Source organism: Chlorocebus sabaeus, chromosome 20 (assembly GCF_047675955.1).
Source record: "Chlorocebus sabaeus isolate Y175 chromosome 20, mChlSab1.0.hap1, whole genome shotgun sequence".
Classification (NCBI taxonomy): domain Eukaryota; kingdom Metazoa; phylum Chordata; class Mammalia; order Primates; family Cercopithecidae; genus Chlorocebus; species Chlorocebus sabaeus.
In genome coordinates this window covers 119,958,065-119,979,395 of record NC_132923.1, presented here as the reverse complement: position 1 = coordinate 119,979,395, position 21,331 = coordinate 119,958,065, and the positions used below count along the sequence as shown (strand labels likewise).

General features: G+C 52.1%; 1 protein-coding gene across 1 annotated transcript in view; it reads right to left on the bottom strand.

The window, feature by feature from the left end:
* Positions 1–20,765, bottom strand: part of PADI2 (peptidyl arginine deiminase 2) — a 53,749-nt gene extending 32,984 nt beyond the window's left edge. Inside the window, exons 1-3 of the mRNA XM_007980321.3 lie at positions 20,578–20,765; positions 5,222–5,405; positions 3,513–3,585 (exon numbers count right to left, since the gene is read on the bottom strand). Of these exons, the coding sequence (XP_007978512.1) occupies positions 3,513–3,585; positions 5,222–5,405; positions 20,578–20,669 (349 nt within the window). The 5' untranslated portion in view covers positions 20,670–20,765. The remainder of the gene's footprint in view (positions 1–3,512; positions 3,586–5,221; positions 5,406–20,577) is intronic.
* Between the last annotated feature and the right edge of the window lie 566 nt (positions 20,766–21,331).

The window sequence follows — 21,331 nt, the reverse complement described above, 5'->3', positions numbered from 1 at the left end:
AACCAGAGTCTTGAAGGTCCTTAGGGATTAATTAGCTCAAACCCCTCATTTTATAGTTTGCAAAAAGTGAGTCCTAGTGGGAGTGGCTACTTGTTAAGGTCACACAGCAAGTCCTTAGCAGGATTGGGACCAAGACCCAGAGCCTGATTTGGCCAAAGGAATTATGAATTTGTTCCCAAATCCCAGGAGGAAGATAGACGGACCATATGTTTCTTTAACTTCACCCAGGCAGAGAGAAAATGTGGCTACCCCAAGACCAACAGAGAAAAGCAGGCAGAGCATTGACTGAGCACCCACTCTGTGCTGGGCCCTTAGCACACAGCATCCCACTGAATCCTTGCAAACGCCATGCAAGGCTGCTCTGTGAAGCGCATTTTGTAGATGAGGAAGCCAAAGCTCAGGGGGATGATGTGACTTGTCCAAGGTCAGAAGGTGGCTGGAGGTGGGCAGAGAAAGATCTTAGGCTTACTTCTGTCTACTCTGAAGCCAAGGCTCTTTCTGCTGAATGTGGACTCAGGATAGGACCAGGGTGGGAGAGATTCAGATATATTTTTGTGCCTGGGGGACAGTCCCAGCATCTCGAGATATTGGAGGTATCCTTGCCTCTGAGGCACTGTCCCTGAGTGACTGATTACTCAGGATGAGGGGCTCAAGGGCTCATGGGGCAGATGCTCGACAAAAGAGAAGACCCAGAAGGGACAGACATAACAGTGGTTCCCAAGGGAAACCAGATTTTCACCAGGATCTCTGTTGGAACAGGAAACAGTAGTTCAATGGGGTTGGTTTCTCATAAAGTTTTCTTTTTGTAATTAAATGACTGTCTTTTATTCTGTTTTTTGTTTGTTTTGTTTTGTTTTGTTTTTGAGACAGAGTCTCACTCTGTCGCTGAGGCTGGAGTGCAGTGGCACTGTGTCGGCTCACTGCAATCCCTGTCTCCTGGGTTCAAGCAATTCTCCGGTCTCAGCCTCCTGAGTAGCTGGGATTACAGGTGTCCACCACCACGCCTGGCTAGTTTTTATATTTTTAGTAGAGACAGGGTTTCAGCATGTTGGCCAGGCTGGTCTTGAACTCCTGACCTCGGGTGATCCACCCGCCTTGGCCTCCCAAAGTGCTGGGATTACAGGCGTGAGCCACCACGCCCGGCCATGACTGTCTTTTATTCTGAGATTATGCCTTGCCTATTATTTAGGAGTTAAAATGATGGTGATAGTTGATAGTAATTTTTTTTTTTTTTTTTTTTTTTTTTTTGAGACAGAATCTCGCTCTGTTGCCCAGGCTGGAGTGCAGTGGCACCATCTTGGCCCACTGCAACCTCCACCTCTCGAGTTCAAGCAATTCTTCTGCCTCAGCCTCCTGAGTAGCTGGGACTACAGGCATGTGCACCACGCCCGGCTAATTTTTGTATTTTTAGTAGAAATGTGGTTTTACCATGTTGACCAGGCTGGTCTCAAACTCCTGACCTCATGATCTGCCCACCTTGGCCTCCCAAAGTGTTGGGATTACAGGCGTGAGCCACTGTGCCTGGCCTCAAATTGTTTTATTAATATATATATTTTTTCTTTTTTGCCAAGCATCAAAGCTGTTAGTCTTCTCATTTTTGGGGGGTGGGGGGAGGGGACATTTGATTGGCCCATGGAATCTAAATATCTGGAACTTGCGGCAGTTAAATAATTATTAAGAGACCTCGGACGGATGAACTCGGTCACTTGTCCTGGGCACATGTGGCATCTTTTGGGACTCAGCCATGCTGCCAACTCTGCGTGGGCTTCCTCTAAGCACAGCTTTGTCATCATCTAGTGAGCAGGAAAAGTCCAGTCCTGCCTCCTTATAGACCCTTATTTTGCCATCTATCCTAAGGCTGTCTTGCTTTGGTAGAAGTCTTGTTAATGGTGCAGTCAGTCTTCTGGGATCACCCTCGTTTGACAGGTGTCAGGCCTCTGTCCTTCCTGCCCCCGTCCTCAGGTGTCCCTGTCTCAGTGGGATTAGGTTTCCTCAGGGACTGTCATCTGAGACTGCCTGTGTGCTGTGTGCATGCAAGGTTCACACACGTGCCAGGGCTCAGCACAACCCAGGAGTCTTTGGTTATCATGTGCCGCCCTCACCAAGGTCATCTCGAGGTTCCCTACCCCAGGGCTGGGCACCTCCTTGGTGCAGAAAGAGGGACAGAGGGACCAGCAACCAAAGCCCATTTGGGAATTAGCCAAGAATGAGAAGGGCCATGCTGCTAAGCCTATTTCAGCAGCTGAGAGCACAGGGCTAGAGAGGGAGGGGCTGGCTTGGGAACTGGTTGTATTTTGGGGAGGTTCTGAGACCCCCCTGAGAATGTGGGATAACTGGAATGACTTGGCATCTCACCAACCATTTCCCGGAGATGTGGCTGCAGGCAAGTATTTCTTTGTTTACCTTTTCTGAGCCTTGATTTTCTCATCTATAAAATGGGGATGATAATAATGTCTCTCCTTGAAACAGTTGGAAGAAGAGATTGAAATCGTGACGGTAAAACATTGAGTACTGGAGCCTGGCACACCACAGGTGCTCAATTAATATCAGGTGTTTATCATTCTCCCCCTCCTGCTCCTCATCAAAGTGCCCAGCACAGCTCTAGACACAGAGTAGGTCTGCAATAAGGAGGCCGCATCATTATTTTTAAAGCACTCAGCATGCAGTTGACTCTCAATAACCGGTAGTTCCCTTCCTCTGCCATGTGGCAACTCTGTCAATGTTAAACCAAGGCTGAACAAAATGACTCTCTGAAATGTCCTCCTGGCTTTAATATTCTATGATTAAAAAATGAAATAAAATACCATAAACGTAATGCCTCAATTTCAGGGGGTGGGGTGATGGAAAGTTCAGATGATCATAGTCCAGTGTCCTGTAGAGCCAGGCTAGGCTCCGCCTCCCTGGCATGCAGGCCTGGCACCCAGCGTAGGACAGTGTGATGCCATGGACAGAACCTGAGACAGGAATAATCCTGGGTTCTGGACTCAACTTGCCACCCAGTTGCTGTGTGATGTTGAATGAATTCCCTAACCTCTCTGGGCCTCACCATCCTGTGGATCAAATAAAAGACTCTGCACCCTCAGGGCTGAATCTGGGGAGAACCAGGGGGCAGCTGGGATTGTCAAGAACAGCTGCTAGTTTTATAGACTGTGGCCATTCCGCTTGCCATGAGAGGTACACTCTTCTCTAGGCTGTAGGGGAGAAGTGGGGGCGGGGGGGACACACTTTCCTTTCTCCCTTTTAGGGTCCACAGAGCCTGGGAAGGGGACCTTGACACTGGGGGGAATTACTAATGAATCAGGGAGTGCCTCTTCCTGCAGATAAGTCCCCACCGCAGTACGGAAGGGCCGGGGCAGGGCGCATGTGACATCCCTCCCCAGGACTGTACCATTCAAAAGAAGCTCCAAGTACCAGGTCAGCCGCACTGAGAACAGCCTAAGTGCCCCAGAGAAGGACAACAGTGCCAGGCCCTGGGAGATGAAGGCACCGAGACGGCAGCCACGCTAACTCACCAATGGCCGTGAGGAAGAGCCCCGCCTGGTCAATGGGAATGCTGCCTTCCTCATCGTAGTAGTTGACGGTGACCTTGATGAGGAGGAGGCACGTTGGGATAGAGAGAAAAGAGAGCAGAGATCACAGATCACAAGCAGGAAAACCTGAAGCAACTGCTGTCCCTCACAGCTCACAGCCTGTCAAGCCAATCCTCTCCAAGCATTAGAACCCTCTCCTCCAGGAAGCACTCCTGGGTTGGTGGGCAGCTTCCCTCAGCTAACTGAACTAGACTGTGGACTCCCCTCCTGCTGGCTGAGAGTGCAGTCAGGATGCCGTCTGCCTTCCTGTGCCACTGTGTGCATTCTGTTGCCTGGGGGGGGGGCCATATCTGCCATGTTGCATGCCTAGTGCTCACTGAGGGGACAGGGCTGAGGCTATTTTCTCTGGACCATGTTCAGTGCCATCACTGTGATGGGGCACAGGGTAAAGTTCATAATTACAGAACCCAGCAAGGAGACAGTTCTGGTCTCAGCCTCACCACTTGGACAAATCACCCATGGGCGTTCAGCACCCCATTTTACAGACAGACCAAGGACACTTGTGACTGTAAGCTCCAACGATTCTGTGGTTCTGAGACCCTAAACTTTCTATCACTCAGCTGTCTATAATTTTCATCCTTTATGAAACCATCGTTCCATGGTCTAACCCCACAATATCCACACGACTACCGAGCACTGGGAATGTAGCTGTTCTGAATGGAGATGTGTTATAAGGTGTAAAACTCACACTAATTTTAAATTTGGTATGGAAAAGGAATATGAACTACCAGCCTGGGCAATACAGTAAGACCTGTCCCTCCAAAAAAAAATATTAGCTGGGCATGATGGCACGTGTGTGGAGTCCCAGTTTCCTAGAATATAAACGACCGGCCTGGGCAATATAGTAAGACCCCCGTCTCTACAAAAAAAAAAAAAAAAAAAAAAAATTAGCTGGGTATCATGGCAGGTGCCTAGAGTCCCAGCTACTTGGGAGGCTGGGGCGGGAGGACTGCTTGAGCCCAGTAGCTTGAGGTTGCAGTGAGCTATGATCGCACCACTGCACTCCAGCCTGGGCATCAGAGTGAGATCCTGTCTCTTAAAAACAAACAAACAGGCCGAGCGCAGTGGCTCACGCCTGTAATCCCAGCACTTTGGGAGGCCAAGGCGGGTGGATCACAAGGTCAGGAGATTGACACCATCCTGGCTAACACAGTGAAACCCCGTCTCTACCAAAAATACAAAAAAAAAAAAAAAAAAAAAAAATTAGCTGGGCATGGTGGCGGGCACATGTAGGCCCAGCTACTCGGGAGGCTGAGGCAGGAGAATGGTGTGAACCTGGGAGGCGGAGCTTGCAGTGAGCCAAGATCATGTCACTGCACTCCGGCCTGGGTGACAGAGGGAGACTCTGTCTCAAACAAACAAACAAACAAACAAACAAAAACCAACAATTTTGTTCGTATTTTTTATATAGATGGCATGTCAAAATGATAATATTTTGATAGATGGGATTAAGTAATATATATTAAGACAATTAATGTCACCTGTTTCTTTTTGCCTTTTCAATGTGGTTACTGCAGAACTGAAAATGACACATGGCCCACATGCGGTTTCTATGGGACAGGGCTGGTCCAGCCTGCCTCTATCCCGGCATGGCCCCGGGCCCGCGGAGGCTGGACTTCCCGCTGTGGTACCTTGTCACTGCTGGCCTCAGTGCTCGCCTGGCTCATGGTGACCCGCAGGGTGGTGCTGGGCGAGAGAAGCCAGCGTTGCTTGCCATTGGTGGCCACCTCCTCGGCCTCCCCATCGCGCACCACCTCTACCCGCACGCGTTCCGAGTGCTTCAGGCTGAAGGTTTGGGCCCCGGCTGGGGCCGCGCTGTGGGGAGAGATGAGAGAGGGTTAGGGGGAGCCCTGGGGCGGGTGAGATGGGGGGGCTTCAAGAGGAGACTCCTGCTTCCAGCACTTTGGGAGGTCAAAGCTGGAGAATCACTTGAGCCCAGGAGTTTGAGACCAGCCTGGGCAACATAGTGAGATCTTGTCTTTACATAAATTAAAAAATTAGCTGGGCATGCTGGTATGCGCCTGCGGTCCCAACTACTCAGGAGACTGAGGTGGGAGAATTGCTTAAGTCTGGGAGGTTGAGGCTGCAGCGAGCTATGACTGTGCCACTGCACTCCAGCCTGAGCAACAGAGCAAGACCATGTCTCTTCTTTCTTCTTCTTCTTTTTTTTTTTTGTAAGACAGAGTTTTACTCTTGTTTCCCAGATTGGAGTGCAATGGCGTGATCTTGGCTCACCACAACCACTGCCTCCCGGGTTCAAGTGATTCTCCTGCCTCAGCCTTCCGAGTAGCTGGGATTACAGGCATGCACCACCACACCTGGCTAATTTTGTGTTTTTAGTAGAGACAGGGTTTCTCCATGTTGGTCAAGCTGGTCTTGAACTACCGACCTCAGGTGATCCGCCCGCCTTGTTCTCCCAAAGTGCTAGGATTACAGGTGTGAGCCACCGTGCCCGGCTCTTTTTTTAAAAAAGAAGACTTCTGGAGGGGCAAGACTGCAAGGGTCCCCCTAGGTAATCTGAGCTGGGAGACCCCAAAGGATCTAGCTGCATTGCAGTCACCTGACTGTGAAGAGGACATGTGTTGAACATGAAATCTCTTGGGCCAATCTTGCACCTGCTGAGTCTGAATGTTCGAGGGTGGGGCCTGGGGATCTGAATTCTTAACAAGCTTCCCAGTGCCTCTGATGGGTGGCCAGTTTTGGGAGCCACAGGGTCCTGTGAAGGTGAAAGATGAAGGCCCAAGCAGGAATGAATTTGCTCCACTATCAGAGCTGAGCCTGGAACCCTGTCTCCCTGCCCAGGGTCGCTGAGTAAAGTGCTGAGTCCTCACAGGGATGGAGCCCAGAGCCTGGGTCCTAACAGGGCAGAGGTGGGGTGTCTCTTATTACAAAGATCCCTTCCTTCCTGCCACAGCTTTCTTGGTGCCTGACATCCCCCACCTTCTGAGTCATTTCTTGGGGTTCAAAAGTCGTTTTCCACTGCAAAGGAAATACTTTCAGAATTCTTGAATTCCGACCAGGAGAACAAATTGGTGTGATCTCGCTGCTGTGGACTGTGTCTCCCCAAATTAGCATGTTGAAGCCTTCACCCTCAGTGTCATAGTATTTGGAGATGGAGCTTTTAGGAGGTAATGGAGGTAATTAAGGTTAGATGAGGTCATAAGGGCAGGCTTCCTTTTCTTTTTCTTTTTTTTGAGATGAAGTCTCACTGTCTCCCAGTCTGGAGTGTAGTGGCGCAATCTCAGCTCATTACAACCTCTGCCTCTTGGGTTCAAGTGGTTCTCCTACCTCAGCCTTCTGAGTAGCTGGGATTACAGGTGCACACACCACACCCAGCTAATTTTTGTATTTTTAGTAGAGACGGGGTTTTGCCATGTTGGCCAGGCTGATCTCGAACTCCTGACCTCAGGTGATCCACCCACCTCAGCCTCCCAAAGTGCTGGGTTTACAGGCGTGAGCCACCCTGGCCAAGGGCAGGCTTCTAATCAAATAGGAGAAGAAAGATGAGAGAGAAGGAGGAGGAGGAACAGCAAGAGAGGGAGGGATAGGTAGATAGAGATCTCTCTCCATGGCCTGACGAAAGATCATGTGAGGACACAGTGACAAGGTGGCCATTTGCAGGCCAGGAAGAAAGCCGTCACCAGAACCGGACCATGCCACCACCCTGATCTCGGACTTCCAGCCTCCAGAACTGTGAGAAGATGAATTTCTTTTTAAGCCACCCTGTCCATGGTGTTTTGTTGTTGGCTTAAGGAGAGGTGACAGGAAGGACAGGGGACTAAGGGAGGAAGGTGCTTAGGGCTGGCGGCTTTGCTAAATCCAGCCACTGGTCTGAAGGCCCAAGAGGGCTCAGAGGGACTTAGGTGCGATTCTCGTGGGATTTGTGACTAACACATAGGTGTAAGCCTGTCTCAAAGGCACAGCTGCTATTTTGGGGGCCTGGCGCTTTTGGGCTCCAGGAGTTCTCAACTGCAGCAGGCATCAGAATCATGAGGGGTGCTGTTTAAATCTCTACGGCGTTTTTCTTTGAAGGCTGCAGATCTGTGGATCCCATCTCTGGAGAGGCTGACCGGCATGGCGGAGGCTGAGGGTGCTGGGGCAGCTGAAGACGGAAACGGTGGCCAGGGTTGAATGACAGGTGTAGGCCAGTAGCTGTCAAAGCGCAGCAGCAGTGGCTGGGGCGGCGGCACCTGGAGGTCTTGTCACAACACAGACTGTGGGGCCCCATCTCAGAGCATCCGATTCAGGAGGTCTGGTGTGGATCCCAAGAATCTGCATTTCTAACTTGCTTCCAGGAACTGTTGATGCTGCCGATCCCAGCACCACACCTTGAGAACCACTAGTCCAGACAATCAGCACTGTGGACCACTGTTCAGAGCCCTGGGCTGGCCAAGGCCGTGAGCGTGAGTCTGTAGAGGCTGCTGGGCAGCGTCTCTCTGACCTGGGCCACAGACTTCACGGGCTACGGGCAAAGACTACTGGTCTTGGGCTCTGGCAGGAGCGTGGGGAAGGACTCGGCAGCCTGTGGCCAGTGCTGGGAGAGGAGCTCAATGAAGACACCCCAAGGTCACTCTGGTTCTTGTCCTGCCCCCTTCCAAACTCCACAGCCTGTCCTGGGATGATGTGAGACTGAACATTTCTTGGTCATGGCCTGCTGCTGTCCCCTCTCTGCATCCATCTTTTTTTTTTTTTTCTTTTTTTTTTAGGAAGAGTCTCTCTCTGTCACCCAGGCTGGAGTGTAGTGGCATGATCTCAGCTTATTACAACCTCCATGGCCTTGGTTCAAGCGATTCTCCTGCCTCAGCCTCCAGAGTAGCTGGAATTACAGGTGCCCGCCACCAAGCCTGGCTAATTTTTGTATTTTTAGTAGAGCTGGGGTTTTACCATGTTGGCCAGGCTGGTCTTGAACTCCTGACCTCAGGTGATCCACCTGCCTCGGCCTCCCAAAGTGCTGGGATTACAGACGTGAGTCACTGCTCCTGGCCACATCCATCATTAAGAGGGGTGCAGAGTCTGGACAAAAGCCCCGGACTAAGGGTGCACGTGCAGAGGACCTGGGTTTGAGTCCAGTTTTGCCCCTGACTTGAGGGGGTCTGCACATTCTGAGTGTTCATCTGTTAGTCCCTATGCCTCAGGAGGACTGCCACCCTCCTGCCCATAGTTCTCCTCTCACTCCTCCTAGGGCTGGGGCCACGTTTTGCTGAGTGGTGTTGCCACGTGGTACCTGCCCTCCTTTGGGTTATAAGTCCCCTGAGGGTAGGGTCTGGCCTCTCCCATCCTCATTCTTCAGAGTCTAGCACAGGGCTTGGCCCATCATACACCCAAGGGAAGGGGCAGAGGTGAGTGGGATGGAAGGTGAGCCGCTCCCAAGGAGAGGTGTGAGTACACATCCTGACGCTTTAGGTGGCACAGGGAGGAACAATCTAGAAGACTTACGTGTTTATCAAACACAGTATCTTTTTATGGTGACTGATAAAGTCTTGCTATTTATGGTAATGCTACAAAATCTCTGTTTAAAATAAAGTTATTAAGAAAAATGTGAGTTGGGTTAAAGAAAAGTATTAATAGTGCAACAGGTTGAAGATGATTTTGGCCAAAGCCATGAGAGTCTGGGAAACTGTGGCCTCAGGTCTGGGAAGCATTCCTCTCCTGCAAGTCTCAGCTTTGCTCATCAATGTGCTGGGTGGCCTTGGGCCAGGGACTTTCTCTCTCTCAGTTTCATCAAGTGTTAGGTGAGAGGATGGAACCAGAGCAGAGGCGGCTGAGTCCAGAGAGTGCAGAGAAGAGGTCCTGGGCAAAGGGGTGAGGAAGAAGGCTCTAGAAAGCTGGGGGTGGCTGGGCGCAGTGGCTCACACCTATAACCCCAGCACTTTGGAGGCTGAGGTGGGTGGATCACTTGAGGTCAGGAGTTCAAGACCAGCCTGGTCAACATGGCAAAACCCTATCTTTACTAAAAAAAGTACAAAAATTAGCCGAGTGTAGTGGCGTGTGCCTGTAGTCCCAGCTACTTGGGAGGCTGAGGCAGGAGAATCACTTGAACCTGGGAGGTGAAGGTTGCAGTGAGTTGAGATCGTGCCACTGCACTCCAGCCTGGGTGCCAGAGCGAGACTCTGTCTGAAAAAAAGAGAAAAAAAAAGAAAGCCTAGGATATCTTTGCTGGATTCCTGCCACTCACCTTCTCCCTGCCTTAACCAGAGCCACTACTACTACTATTTATTTATTTATTTATTTTCTTAAATTGAGACAGAGTCTTGCTCTGTCACTCAGGCTGGAGTGCAGCGGTGCTATCTCGGCTCACTGCAACCTCCGCCTCCTAGGTTCAAGTGATTCTCCTGCCTCAGCCTCCCAAGTAGTTGGGACTATAGGCATGCACCACCACGCCTGGCTAATTTTTGCATTTTTAGTAGAGATGGGGTTTCACTATGTTGGCCTGTCTGGTCTTGAACTTCTGACCTCAAATGATCGTTTGCCTTGGCCTCCCAAAGTGCTGCGATTACAGGGGTGAGCCACCACACCTGACCCAGGGCCACCATTATTTCATCTGGTTTTATATATTGAGCTTCTGCACACAATTCTATTTAGGAAAAAATGTTTTACAAGATGATCTCTTAGGACCCTGACTCAGTTACTGTAAGTGACGCTTCCTGCCCGCCTTCATTCCTCTGGACCAGTGAGAAACCAAAGGAGGCCTCGGAGGCTCCAGAGGGTTAACGCCCAGCCCACATCGCAGCTCCAGGGCCCCACACCCTCCTATGCCCCAGCACCAGCCCTGTTCTGAGCTGAGCAAACAGCTATTCTTGGAGTGACTCTGGGCAAAGCAACAAAGGGGCCCATTGTGCCCCTGCAGATCCTGTTGGCTGCCTTCCTGCCCAGGAAGAACCCTTTAGAATCCCTCTCGCAGAAAGCAGAAACCCGAGAGCCAGGGGCTTCAGGCACCAGGATTGTCCCTGGAGGCTGCAGGGAGGGGCCCAGGACAGTATTGAGGGAAAGGGAGGGGGCTTGGGGGTGGTTATGACCTTCTTGCTTATTAGAGAGAGGCTAAGGAGAGCATGGATGGAGGGACAGGCTGCCAATCCCTGTGGCCAGGTCTCTTCTGCCTACCAAGGAATCCCAGAACCCAGGACGTGGTTACACTCAATGTAGTCTTTGGCAATACATGAATGAATGCACCTGCCCTTCTTGGCTTTGCAAACTGTATTACCGAAGTGATTTAAAAAAAAAAAAAAACAAACCAGAAATCAGGTCATTTGCTTTCTTGAAGATATTCACTGGCTCCTCAGTGCCTGCCCATACAAGAATATCCAAACTCTTCATCCTCATGTTGAACTAGGGGCATTTGGCCATTGCAACTCAGCTTGATTCTCTGGTGTCATTTTCTGCGGTTCTTTCCACCACTTCAACTCCCTGCATTGTTCCATCTCACTGTGCATTTTGACATATGTTGTTCCTTTTACCAGCAAGACTTTCCCCTGACTTCTCTGCCTGGCAAATGTCCATCTCTTCTTGAAGACCTAATTCAATCCATTTGCCCCCACACTTACTGGCCCTTTAGGCAGTTCACTCCTTGAAGGTAGGGATTGTATCTTCTTGTTTGTTTGTTTGTTTGTTTGTTTCAGCACCTGGCCTAGTACGGGCACACCTTAAGTGTAAATGTTTGCTGAAGGAGGACTGGAGGAGAAGGACTTACTTACATGGTCATTCATTCACTCAACATGTATTTACTGAACACTTACAATGTGCCAGGCACAGTTCTAGGCGTTGGGGGGTAGATTGGTGAAAAAGTGAACACCTTCCCTGGGCCCGTGGAAAAGAAAGACCCTTTTTTTTTGTTTGAGACGGAGTCTCGCTCTGTTGCCCAGGCTGGAGTGCAGTGGCACGGTCTTGGCTCACTGCAATCTCCGCCTCCCAGGTTCAAGCGATTCTCCTGCTTCAGCCTCCTGAGTAGCTGGGATTACAGGCGCGTGCCACCATGATGCCTGGCTAATTTTTATATTTTTTAGTAGAGACGGGGCTTCACCATGTTGTCCAGGCTGGTTTGAAACTCCTGACTTCAAGTGATCTGCCCACCTCAGCCTCCCAAAGTGCTGGGATTACAGGTGTGAGCCACCATGCCTGTCCAGAAAAGATAGACTTTCAATGGATGACATGATTACAGCTGTGATAATTGCTATAAAGGAGAAGGAGAGGGTGCCACGAGCCCCCAGTCTAGGGTTCAAAGAGGGATTCCCTGAGAAAGTGGCATTTGAACTAAGGTCTAAACTTTATACTCTAAAGGACAGGCAGGAATTAATTACACCATTGCAGTGCTGACTGTAAAAAAAAAAAAAAAAAAAGAATTAAACCAGAGATTCTTAAATTTGAGTGTGCATTACCACTACCTACAGGGCCTGCTAAAATACAGGTGAATGGGCCCAGCCCCTGAGTTTCTGATCTATCAGCTATGGAGTGGGACCTGAGAAACTGCATTTCTAACAAGCTCCCAGGTGATGTTGATGCTGCTGGTCCAGGGACCACAGTTTGAAAACCACTGAGTTGGACAAGGGAGGAGAGGAAGAGGAGCACAGATTTCCAAGCAACAGGACAGCTTGCTTGATGGCCCAAGGTGGAGGTTAGTCCTGCATGTTTGAGAAGCTGGAAAGAGGGGAGTGTGTCTGGACTTTGTGAGCAAGGGGGAGGGAGAGTGGTGGGAGCAGGGGTTTTAGATAACAGTGAGGAGCTGGCCTTCCTCTGATTGTAGAGGTAAGTCCCTGAAGGTTTCTAAGCAGGGGTGGCATGATCAATTTTGCGCTGTAGATAGATCATCCAGGGTGCAGGGTCACCCAGAATGCAGGGTGGGGGATGGATTTCAGGAGAGCAACAGAGGAAGTGGGGGAGGGGATGGCTACAGCTGCCCACGTGAGCAATGATGGTGTCTTGGGACCAGACAGTGGCGGTGGAAATAGAAATGGTCACTTGGTGTCAAACAAAGGACATCTGCCCAGCCCCACAAATGCCTCGTGGTCTCTAGGAGCCATGGGTCCTCTCTGGTCTTGGCTCAGTCAGTGGGGAGGGTCACTGGCTTGGCCTTGCCGGGCTGGGGTGGCTCACCAGCCCCAGACTTGAGGGCACGAAGTGCCTGCTCCTCGCTGGCATCTGGCTCTCTTAGCTTGCCCGCCTGGCCTGGGCCTCATTAACACCAGCCGGGGCTCATCCCCAGAGTGACCCCAGCTCCTGGCAGCCTGGGTGTGACATCCTGCTATTGGGGCTTTAGAGGAGTCTGTGGGGGGAGTTGTGGGTGCCAGCCTGGCATGCAACCCCATGGTGAGCAAGAGGCAGGCAAGGACCGGGGGGAGAATGACCTCAGTCCAGACCTCACACCTGGTGCTCGGCTTGGTGATGGCTGCAGCCCTGTGGGTGAGCAGCTGCCTTGAACAGGGATCAGTAGAGGCAAACCATGACGTCTGCCTTCAGCCAGCTTCCCTCACCACCTGGTGCATCCAGCTGTCCCAGGCCTCTCATTAGGGAAGAAACAATCTGATCTATAGCTGCTCCTCTCCTCAGAAACCTTCAATGACTCCCTGCTACTTACAGAACAAAGTCCAATGCCTGAACAACGCATTCAAAGCCCAGTTAGAGCTCATCAACCCTCCAGCCTTATACTCCAGGCCACTGAAACTGTGCCCCTTCTATGCGCCCCAACTTTCCTGCCAGTTATCTCTGGCCCTGAGTAGCATGTTCTTGGTCTCACTCTGAACCCCAGTCCATCTTCAAGACCCAGCTCAGTTGCCACCTCTTTCAGGAAGTCATCCCTGATCTCATCAGCCAGAATATATCTCTCCCTCCATTTATTGGTGTCTCAAACAACACTTAATAAATGTGGTTCAACATTTCTTTCCCGTAAGTGCTATGAACTCTTTGAGGACAGGGATCAGGTCTCATTATTATTTGTTTTCAAAAGAAACCCAATACTAATACGTAACAACTTACTATTTACAATTATTATTATTATTTTTCTTTTTCTTTTTTTTTTTTTTGAGATGGAGTCTCTCTCTGTTGCCCAGGCTGGAGTGCAGTGGCCGGATCTCAGCTCACTGCAAGCTCTGCCTCTCTGCTTTATGTCATTCTCCTGCCTCAGCCTCCCGAGTAGCTGGGACTACAGGCGCCCGCCACCTCGCCCGGCTAGTTTTTTTTTGTTTTTTGTTTTTGTATTTTTTTAGTAGAGACGGGGTTTCACCGTGTTAGCCAGGATGGTCTCGATCTCTTGACCTCGTGATCCGCCTGTCTCAGCCTCTCAAAGTGCTGGGATTACAGGCTTGAGTCACCACGCCCGGCCTATTATTATTATTTTTCTAACCACTAGACCACCAGGGAACTGAGTATTCATTATGTCTCAGGCATTGTACCAAGCCTATGGCCTACATGACCTCAGTCCATTCTTTCGATAACCCCATGAGGCCCATACCACTGTGAATTTCATTTTACAGATGAGCACACTGAGGCCTGTAGAGGGCAAGCACCCACTTCAAGTCTCAGGGACAGTCATGGCCAAGTGTGAGGAGAACTCAAGCTCTCTGAGACCTGGGCCTGGCTGCCCCCTCCCTGGAAGAGAATTCAAAGTCTGGAGTCTTCCCTGAGGTCCGCCAGGTAGGTGTGTCTGGTGTGGGGCAGAGGGGAGGGTCAGGCCTGGCTCTGAAGAGGACCAAATGAGAGCTCCTTACTTATTTCACAGGTGGGAGTCTGAGACTCAGAGAAAGGACACCAAAGACTGGCTTCCTGTCCTGGGTTCTTGGGTAAATAACATAGAGAAGCAGGCCTGGGCCCATCAAAGCCCCTCGGTGTAAGGTCTGGCGTGGCTGGGCAGGAGAGAGCTGCCTTCAAAAACTGCCTCCTCCAAAGTGTAGCAAGTGTGTCTGGCCAGCTAGGGGTGGGCACTGGGGTGAGCCCCTGCCACTGTGCTCCCATCTCAACTCAGGGCCCTGCAGGCAATGAGGGAAGGTCTCAGGGACCCCAGCTATGCAGGGACCATGGGCCTGGTCCTCCTTAGAACACTCCCAACCCCAGGGAACTAGTCTGAAACCGGAGCCCTGGAGCAACTCCTGGCAAGGCCTCCTGTTTGGGGTTGAGGGCTCTGGGTGCTGTTCTAATTTATGGGCCACCTGACCCGGCCTGAATTCCTCCCACCGTCATTCTCTCAGGAACAAGTGCTGCTCGGGCCAAGCTTGGCCACGTGCCCTTGACCTTCCACAGGCCCATCCAACAGTGCCTGTCCCTTGAGGCTGGGGGTGGGGAGCTCAGCCCCATGACAGGCCAGTCCACAGGCATCACAGGCCACATTCATTCATTCGTTTATTCATCCATCCATCCATCCATCCATCCATCCATCCATCCATCCAGGGAGCCCTTCATTGACTCCAGGGAGGATCACAAACAAGGAGGAAGTACGCCTGAAACACAAGTACCAGGAGGGCAGCCCAGCAGAGCAAGCAGGGGCCTGGGCTCTGCACCCCACAGTTTACCAGCTGTGCCACCCTGGACAAACATTCCTTCCTTCAGTTTCCCCAGCTGCGAAAAGGGGGTAATAATCGTACCTAACTCATAAAGTTGTTGCAAGGTTTAAATATGTAAATTATTAAATGCCCGTGAGATGAGCATGCAAAGTGCTGAGAAGGCTGCCGGGCACAAAATAAGTGTTCAATAAATGTAAACTAGTAATATTAAGAAACAATGAGAAGTTGTGCAAAGAAAAAAATGTGATGAGATAGAAGTTCTTGGGACTCAGGGTAGGGCACCATATGGGGTAGTCAAAGAAAGCTGCCTGGAGGAGGTGACATTGGAGCTGAGACTTAGCTGATGAAAGTCAGGCTTGTGGGGATCTGGTGGATGGTGTTCCAGGCAGAGGGAACAGCAACTGCAAAGGCCCTGAGGTGGGAACGAGCTTGGCGCAGCCAAAGGCTAACAGCATCTACAAAACCAGAGTGGCCGGAATGGAGTGTGTGCTGAGGAATTGCCAGGAGAGGAGATCAGTGAGGTGGGGCCTGGCACACTATGGGGAGGGGAGCCCATAGCACCTCAGGCCCCCATCACGGCAAACTGGATCTCAGACCCTCCTGGCCTTTGTCTTAATGACACTTTTTAAAAAAGCAAATACCCTGTAATCCCAGCACTTTGGGAGGTGGAGGTGGGTGGATCACGAGGTCAGGATATTGAGACCATCCTGGCTAACATGGTGAAACCCCGTCTCTACTAAAAATACAAAAAAATTAGCCGGGCGTGGTGGTGGGCGCCTGTAGTCCAGCTACTCGGAGGCTGAGGCAGGAGAAGGGCATGAACCTGGGAGGCGGAGCTTGCAGTGAGTCGAGATCGCGCCACTGCACTCCAGCCTGGGCGACAGAGCGAGACTCCGTCTCAAAAAAACAAAACAAAACAAAACAAAAAAACAAATACATCTGTAGCCCTCACACCAACCAAGAGACAGAAAGTCTGGGAGTGAGTCTGTGGCAGTGTCTAGGAGCGCCTGCCTGATACCTTCTTCCAATCTTCTGCCAGCGAGTTATGGGCAAATTATTATTATTTACTTGATATTACTAGCTGACATTTATCTTCTTTCTATCTTCTGCTGGGACAATGGCTGGTCAGCCTCTGCCTTGGGGAATCCCAGGGAAGGGATTCCTCCCACCTCCACCTCACAGACGCAGCTGGAACCAGGAGACTGCTCTGCACAGGCAAAGGGACAATGATAACATCATTCCAGTGTCCTGAAGCTCCTGCAGACCTCGGGATCTGGATCCTGGCCCCTGTCCACCAGGGAGGAAAAGAAGAGCCCTGCCTTCTTGAGAACTCTCACTGACAGAGGCATAAGCTGAGGGAGGGACAGAAGAAGCCATTCCCAAGGCCCAGCTTGTGGGCAGAGGGTGACCACCCTGCTACCTACTTTACTCCGAGGCTGCTCTCTTTCTAATCCTTCCAGACTCTGGGGGTGTCCATGCCTCCAGGGCTCACAAGAGGTGGGTGGCCAGGATGGAACCAACCTAGGGACTCCCTCTGTGCTCTCTCTCCAACGTCAAGCCCGAATCAGATGGGGACCCAGGCTAGCCCCCCTGAAGACATGGCTTTCGGCTAAAGGGGCCACCTGAGGAGATTGTGTGGGCCAGGTGTACCTGTGTCAAGACTAAGATGAGTACATTTGGGAAGAGTGGAGTAAAGATACTCTTTACTCTGTCTCATCACATTTTTTTCTTTGCACAACTTCTCATTGTTTCTTAATATTACTAGTTTACATTTATTGAACACTTATTTTGTGCCCGGCAGCCTTCTCAGCACTTTGCATGCTCATCTCATGGGCATTTAATAATTTACATATTTAAACCTTGCAACAACTTTATGAGTTAGGTACGATTATTGCCCCCTTTTCGCAGCTGGGGAAACTGAAGGAAGGAATGTTTGTTCAGGATGGCACAGCTGGTAGACTGTGGGGTGCAGAGCCCAGGCCCCTGCTTGCTCTGCTGGGCTGCCCTCCTGGCACTTGTGAGTATCTTTAACAACAATCACAAAGTACAATTTCTAAGAAACACCCTACTTCCTTCTTTCTGTGTATCTACTCATTGCTTGCTGGAGACTAGCAGTCAGAATGAGGCTAGGTCAAGGCATCCATCCCCAGGGGGGCCAGTTTTACTGGGAGAGCATGGGTGGCCCAGAGCACCCCAGCCCTTGGTGACCTGGATGACCCCTCATGGGGCAGCAAAGAGGTCGATTGTTCATCACTGTGACCCTGAGTGTACAACTTCTATTGAACACAAAATCCCTCCTCCTGTTCTCTGATCGACCCTCATTTGGGTCAGTGGAGGCTCAGAGAAGTGAAGTGATTTACTCAAGGTCGCACAGCCCTTGGATGGAAGCTGGTAGGGCAGTGCCTGCCAGGACCACAAGGTCTATTGAGGAATGGGGCCGGGGAGGCCCCTGCTGTGTGTCTGGAGGGGAACAGGCTATGCCAGCATCACAGGAAAGGGAGCCCAGAGCCCCTGGGAAGGGGAGTGGGTGCTGAGGCCGGTTCGCTCACCTTTGTGACTCAGGAGTGAGGGTCAGGACGCCACTCCCTAATTAACTGGGCCCAGCAGCCCCGGGCCTTGTTCTTTGGGGTCTACTTGGAGGCTCTGGGGACATCACTTGGGGTCTTGAGCCAGGACCTGTGTCTGGGCAGCAAAGGACTCCAGGAAGAGTGGAAGGTCAAATGGGAGTTGGTAAAGTCTCTGGGGACAGTGGGCTCGTGGCCAGGGTGGAAGAGACACAGGTTGAGAGGGCTGTCCAGTTCAACCTGCTGGTTTTAGGGTCACATAGGACAGAGCAGGAGATAAGAGCATGAGTCCTAAGTCAAACAGACCTGGACCTGAGTCCTGTGTGACACTGGACAAATGACTCCATCTCTCTGCACCTTACCTTCCTCATCTGTAAAATGGGATGATCAATGAACCCTCCAGGGTCTATGGTGAGGAAGAAAGGAGGTGGTGGGTTCAGTTCCTAAGTGCCCACTAATACCTCCTCCTGTTATCAATACTGACAGTTGCTCTCATTACTACAAGTAATTCGAGTCACAATAGCAATAGCAACTCAAGCTCCTCAGTCCTGGAAGAGGCTTCCTTCCACTGGACCAGTGAGTCCTCAACTGGCTGTGACTTTGCCCCCCTGCCAGGGGACTGCTGGCACTGTCTGGAGACATTTTTGGTTGTCACAATTTGGGGGTTGCTACTGGCATCTAGGGGACAGAGTTCAGGGATGCCACTAAACATCCCGCTACAATAAAGAAATATCAAGCCCAAAATGCAATAGTGCCGAGACTGAGAAATTCTGCACTAGACCTGTCCTGTCCAGGACGGTGGCTGCCAGCACGGTGGCCAGTAAGCACCTGAGACGCACTCAGTCTATGCTGAGATGTGCCGAAGTGTAAAATGTGCACTGGATCACAACGACTTAGCATGAAAAAAAGAAGGTAAACCATTTCCTGGATAATTTTTATATCGATTGCATGTTGAAATGATAATATTTTAAAATATTGGGTTAAATAAAATATATTATTAAAATTATGCCTGTTGTTTTAACTTTTAAAAAGATGTGGACTACTAGAGGATTTAAAATGGAATTGTGGTTTTATTGTGGTTCACACTGGACTTTTCTGGACAGTACTGGTCTAGAGCGCACTGCCCCTCTCTATGGTGGCAGAGTATCTTAAGTGCTGGTGGGGTGAGGGTCTTTGTGGTTGTTGAGACAGGACAAGGGGAATCATCATACTGCTGCCCCCTGCTAGAGGGAGGCTGAGTCCACATCTGCCCCACTGCCTGCCCCTACCCCAGCTGGACCTCTCTTTGCCAGGATAGAGCGATGGCAGGGGGCCTGAGCAGGAACCCTCCTTTGCTCCCCACCCCCGACTGGGAGGATCATGCCAGTCTTTCATGCTGCACCAACCATGCTCCAGCAAATAAACAGGTGGGTATGGTGACAGCTGAGGCTTAGAGACCTGAGCACTCTGGCTCCGTGCCCACTCCCTAGCGGCGCCAGTTCAGGGCTGGGGGTGGGGAAGGCAGGGGAGCTCTTCCAGCCCACCGGTGCCTGTACCACCCTCCACGGCTGTGTTCTTGTCCTCAGAGACCACCCAGTCCACCTCTGAGGTTTACATGGGGGACAACTGAAGCCCAGGCCCAGGGGGAGGCAGAGGTTGAGGCCAGGGGCAGAGGCGTGGGGCAGGTCCCTGATCCCGGGGCTTGGTGGTATCAGCGTGGCCAGTGCCTCTGCAGAGGTGGCAGGAGACTGGTTGGGCAGGCGGGAGGGCTGTCAGGGCTGTGTGGGGAGACACATGATGGGTTCGGGGGGTCTGGGAGAGGCAGGGTGCTCCAAGTGTCAGGATGATTGGGAGCTATAAACCACGATGGTGCCGCTGTGTGAGTTCAGCTGGAGGCAGAGAGAGGATAGGGGACCCACCTGGTGTCAGCACAGGGCCCCACCTCAGAGTCCTGCATGCTCCCTGCCCCCAGCACTGACCCCTCCAACCCTAGCAATGGGGAGCATTTTAAATACTTGGAATAGAGGGGGGCAGATCAAACCCCAGCATAACCCCAGCCCTTCATTCACACCAACCACACCTTTCTTTCCAAGGCCCTGTCCCATGTACTCAGGAAGACAGATCACTGGACTTGGCTGCTTACTGGGATTTGCGGGGAGTGGTAGGGCCCTGCCCTATCTTCAGCTGTCTCAGACATCCCGCACTCAACCAACTTCTTGGACAGAGAGAAGGGGAGGGAGCAGAATTCGGAATCAGGATCCTTTTCCAACAAAGTACCCCACTATACACCCCAAGTCCCTGTTGTCAGCTGGGTGGAATATGGTCCCTCTGCGGTCTCAGAATGAACTCAGGGGAAGGCATCTGGGGACACGGAGCTCAGGGCCAGTGCCTGGGGACAAGCAACCTCCAGCAGCCCCCACTGGGCGAAATCGGAGCCTGAGTAACCTCCAGGGCCAGATTCAGCCTCAGGGCAGCTCCCTTCGGGTCCTGCCCCAGTCCCGGGCAAGTCTCCGCCGGAGCTCCGCTGAACTGGGAGTGGGAAGCAGGAGAGGGGCTGGGTTGAGGTGGGTCCGAGGGGAAGTGATGTGCGGAGGGGAAGTGAAAGGGGAGAGGACGGCGGGGAAGCTGAAGGGGTGTGAGGTGCCCCGGAGAAGAACTGGAGAGGGCCAGACGGAGGGTCACGGGTGAAAGGGAGGGTCTGCGAAAGGGGTCGTGAGGGAGGTGGGGCTGAGGCTGTGTTAGGGGGTCTGGGAGAGTCTCAGGGTTTCAGGAAGGTGGACACAAGGTTCGGGGGTTGTCAGGTTTCTGGATGAGGTTCTTAGGATTTCTGGGCGCGGGGGCCTCGGGATTAGGGACAACTCAGGCTGGACAAAGGCAGTCCACGTCCCCGAGTATGGGCGCGTCTCAGGATTTCTGGGCGCGAGATCTCCGCCCGGGCACCACGGTGGGCCGGCTCACCTGTAGACATCGGTCCAGAGGTAGGTGCCCAGCACGTACACCGCCTCCACGCGGCTCCCGTACTGCAGCCGCACGGTCCGCTCGCGCAGCATCCTCCGCGCCGCAGTGCCCGCGCTCGCTGGCCCGGGGCGGCCGGGAGTACCTGCAGCAGGTGCGCCTTCTCCAGCAGCCTGCGCCCCACGGCCCGGCTTGCAGCCTTATCCAGTGGCCGCTGGGCGGGGCGGCCCGCCCCAGTCCTCTCGCAGTGGGCTGCGGGCCTGTCGGTCAAGCGTGGTCCCGCCCCTAACTCGTCCCGCCCCGCTGCGGTCGTGGTGAAGTCATCAGGGACCACTTTTGTGCTTGTTTGTTCATTCATTCAACAAACTTTCGGTGGGCGCCCAGGTGTTGGGCGCCAGGACGCAGGGCCCTGGCTCCCCTCCGGACGCCCCGGCCCAGTGGGGCAGGAAATGCAAATGTGGGAGCACAAAGAGGGTGCCCTAACTCAGCCTGGGGGCCAGGAAGCCTTCCCAGAGAAGAGGATCCCCGAGCCTTCTTTGCAAAGGAGGCGTTTGCAAACTGAAGGCGAGGAGAGGGAGCTGCCTGTGTAAATCCGGGTACAGCCCGATACCCCCGCCCGCCAACAGTCAGATGGACCTCACCATAGGAAAAATGGGAAGCGGTGGGGATGGGGAACCCGGCAGCTGACAGGGACCAGGACGCCAATCCAAGGCATTAGAGGGTGGGAGTGGGAGCTTGGAGTGGCTGCCTCAGCGAG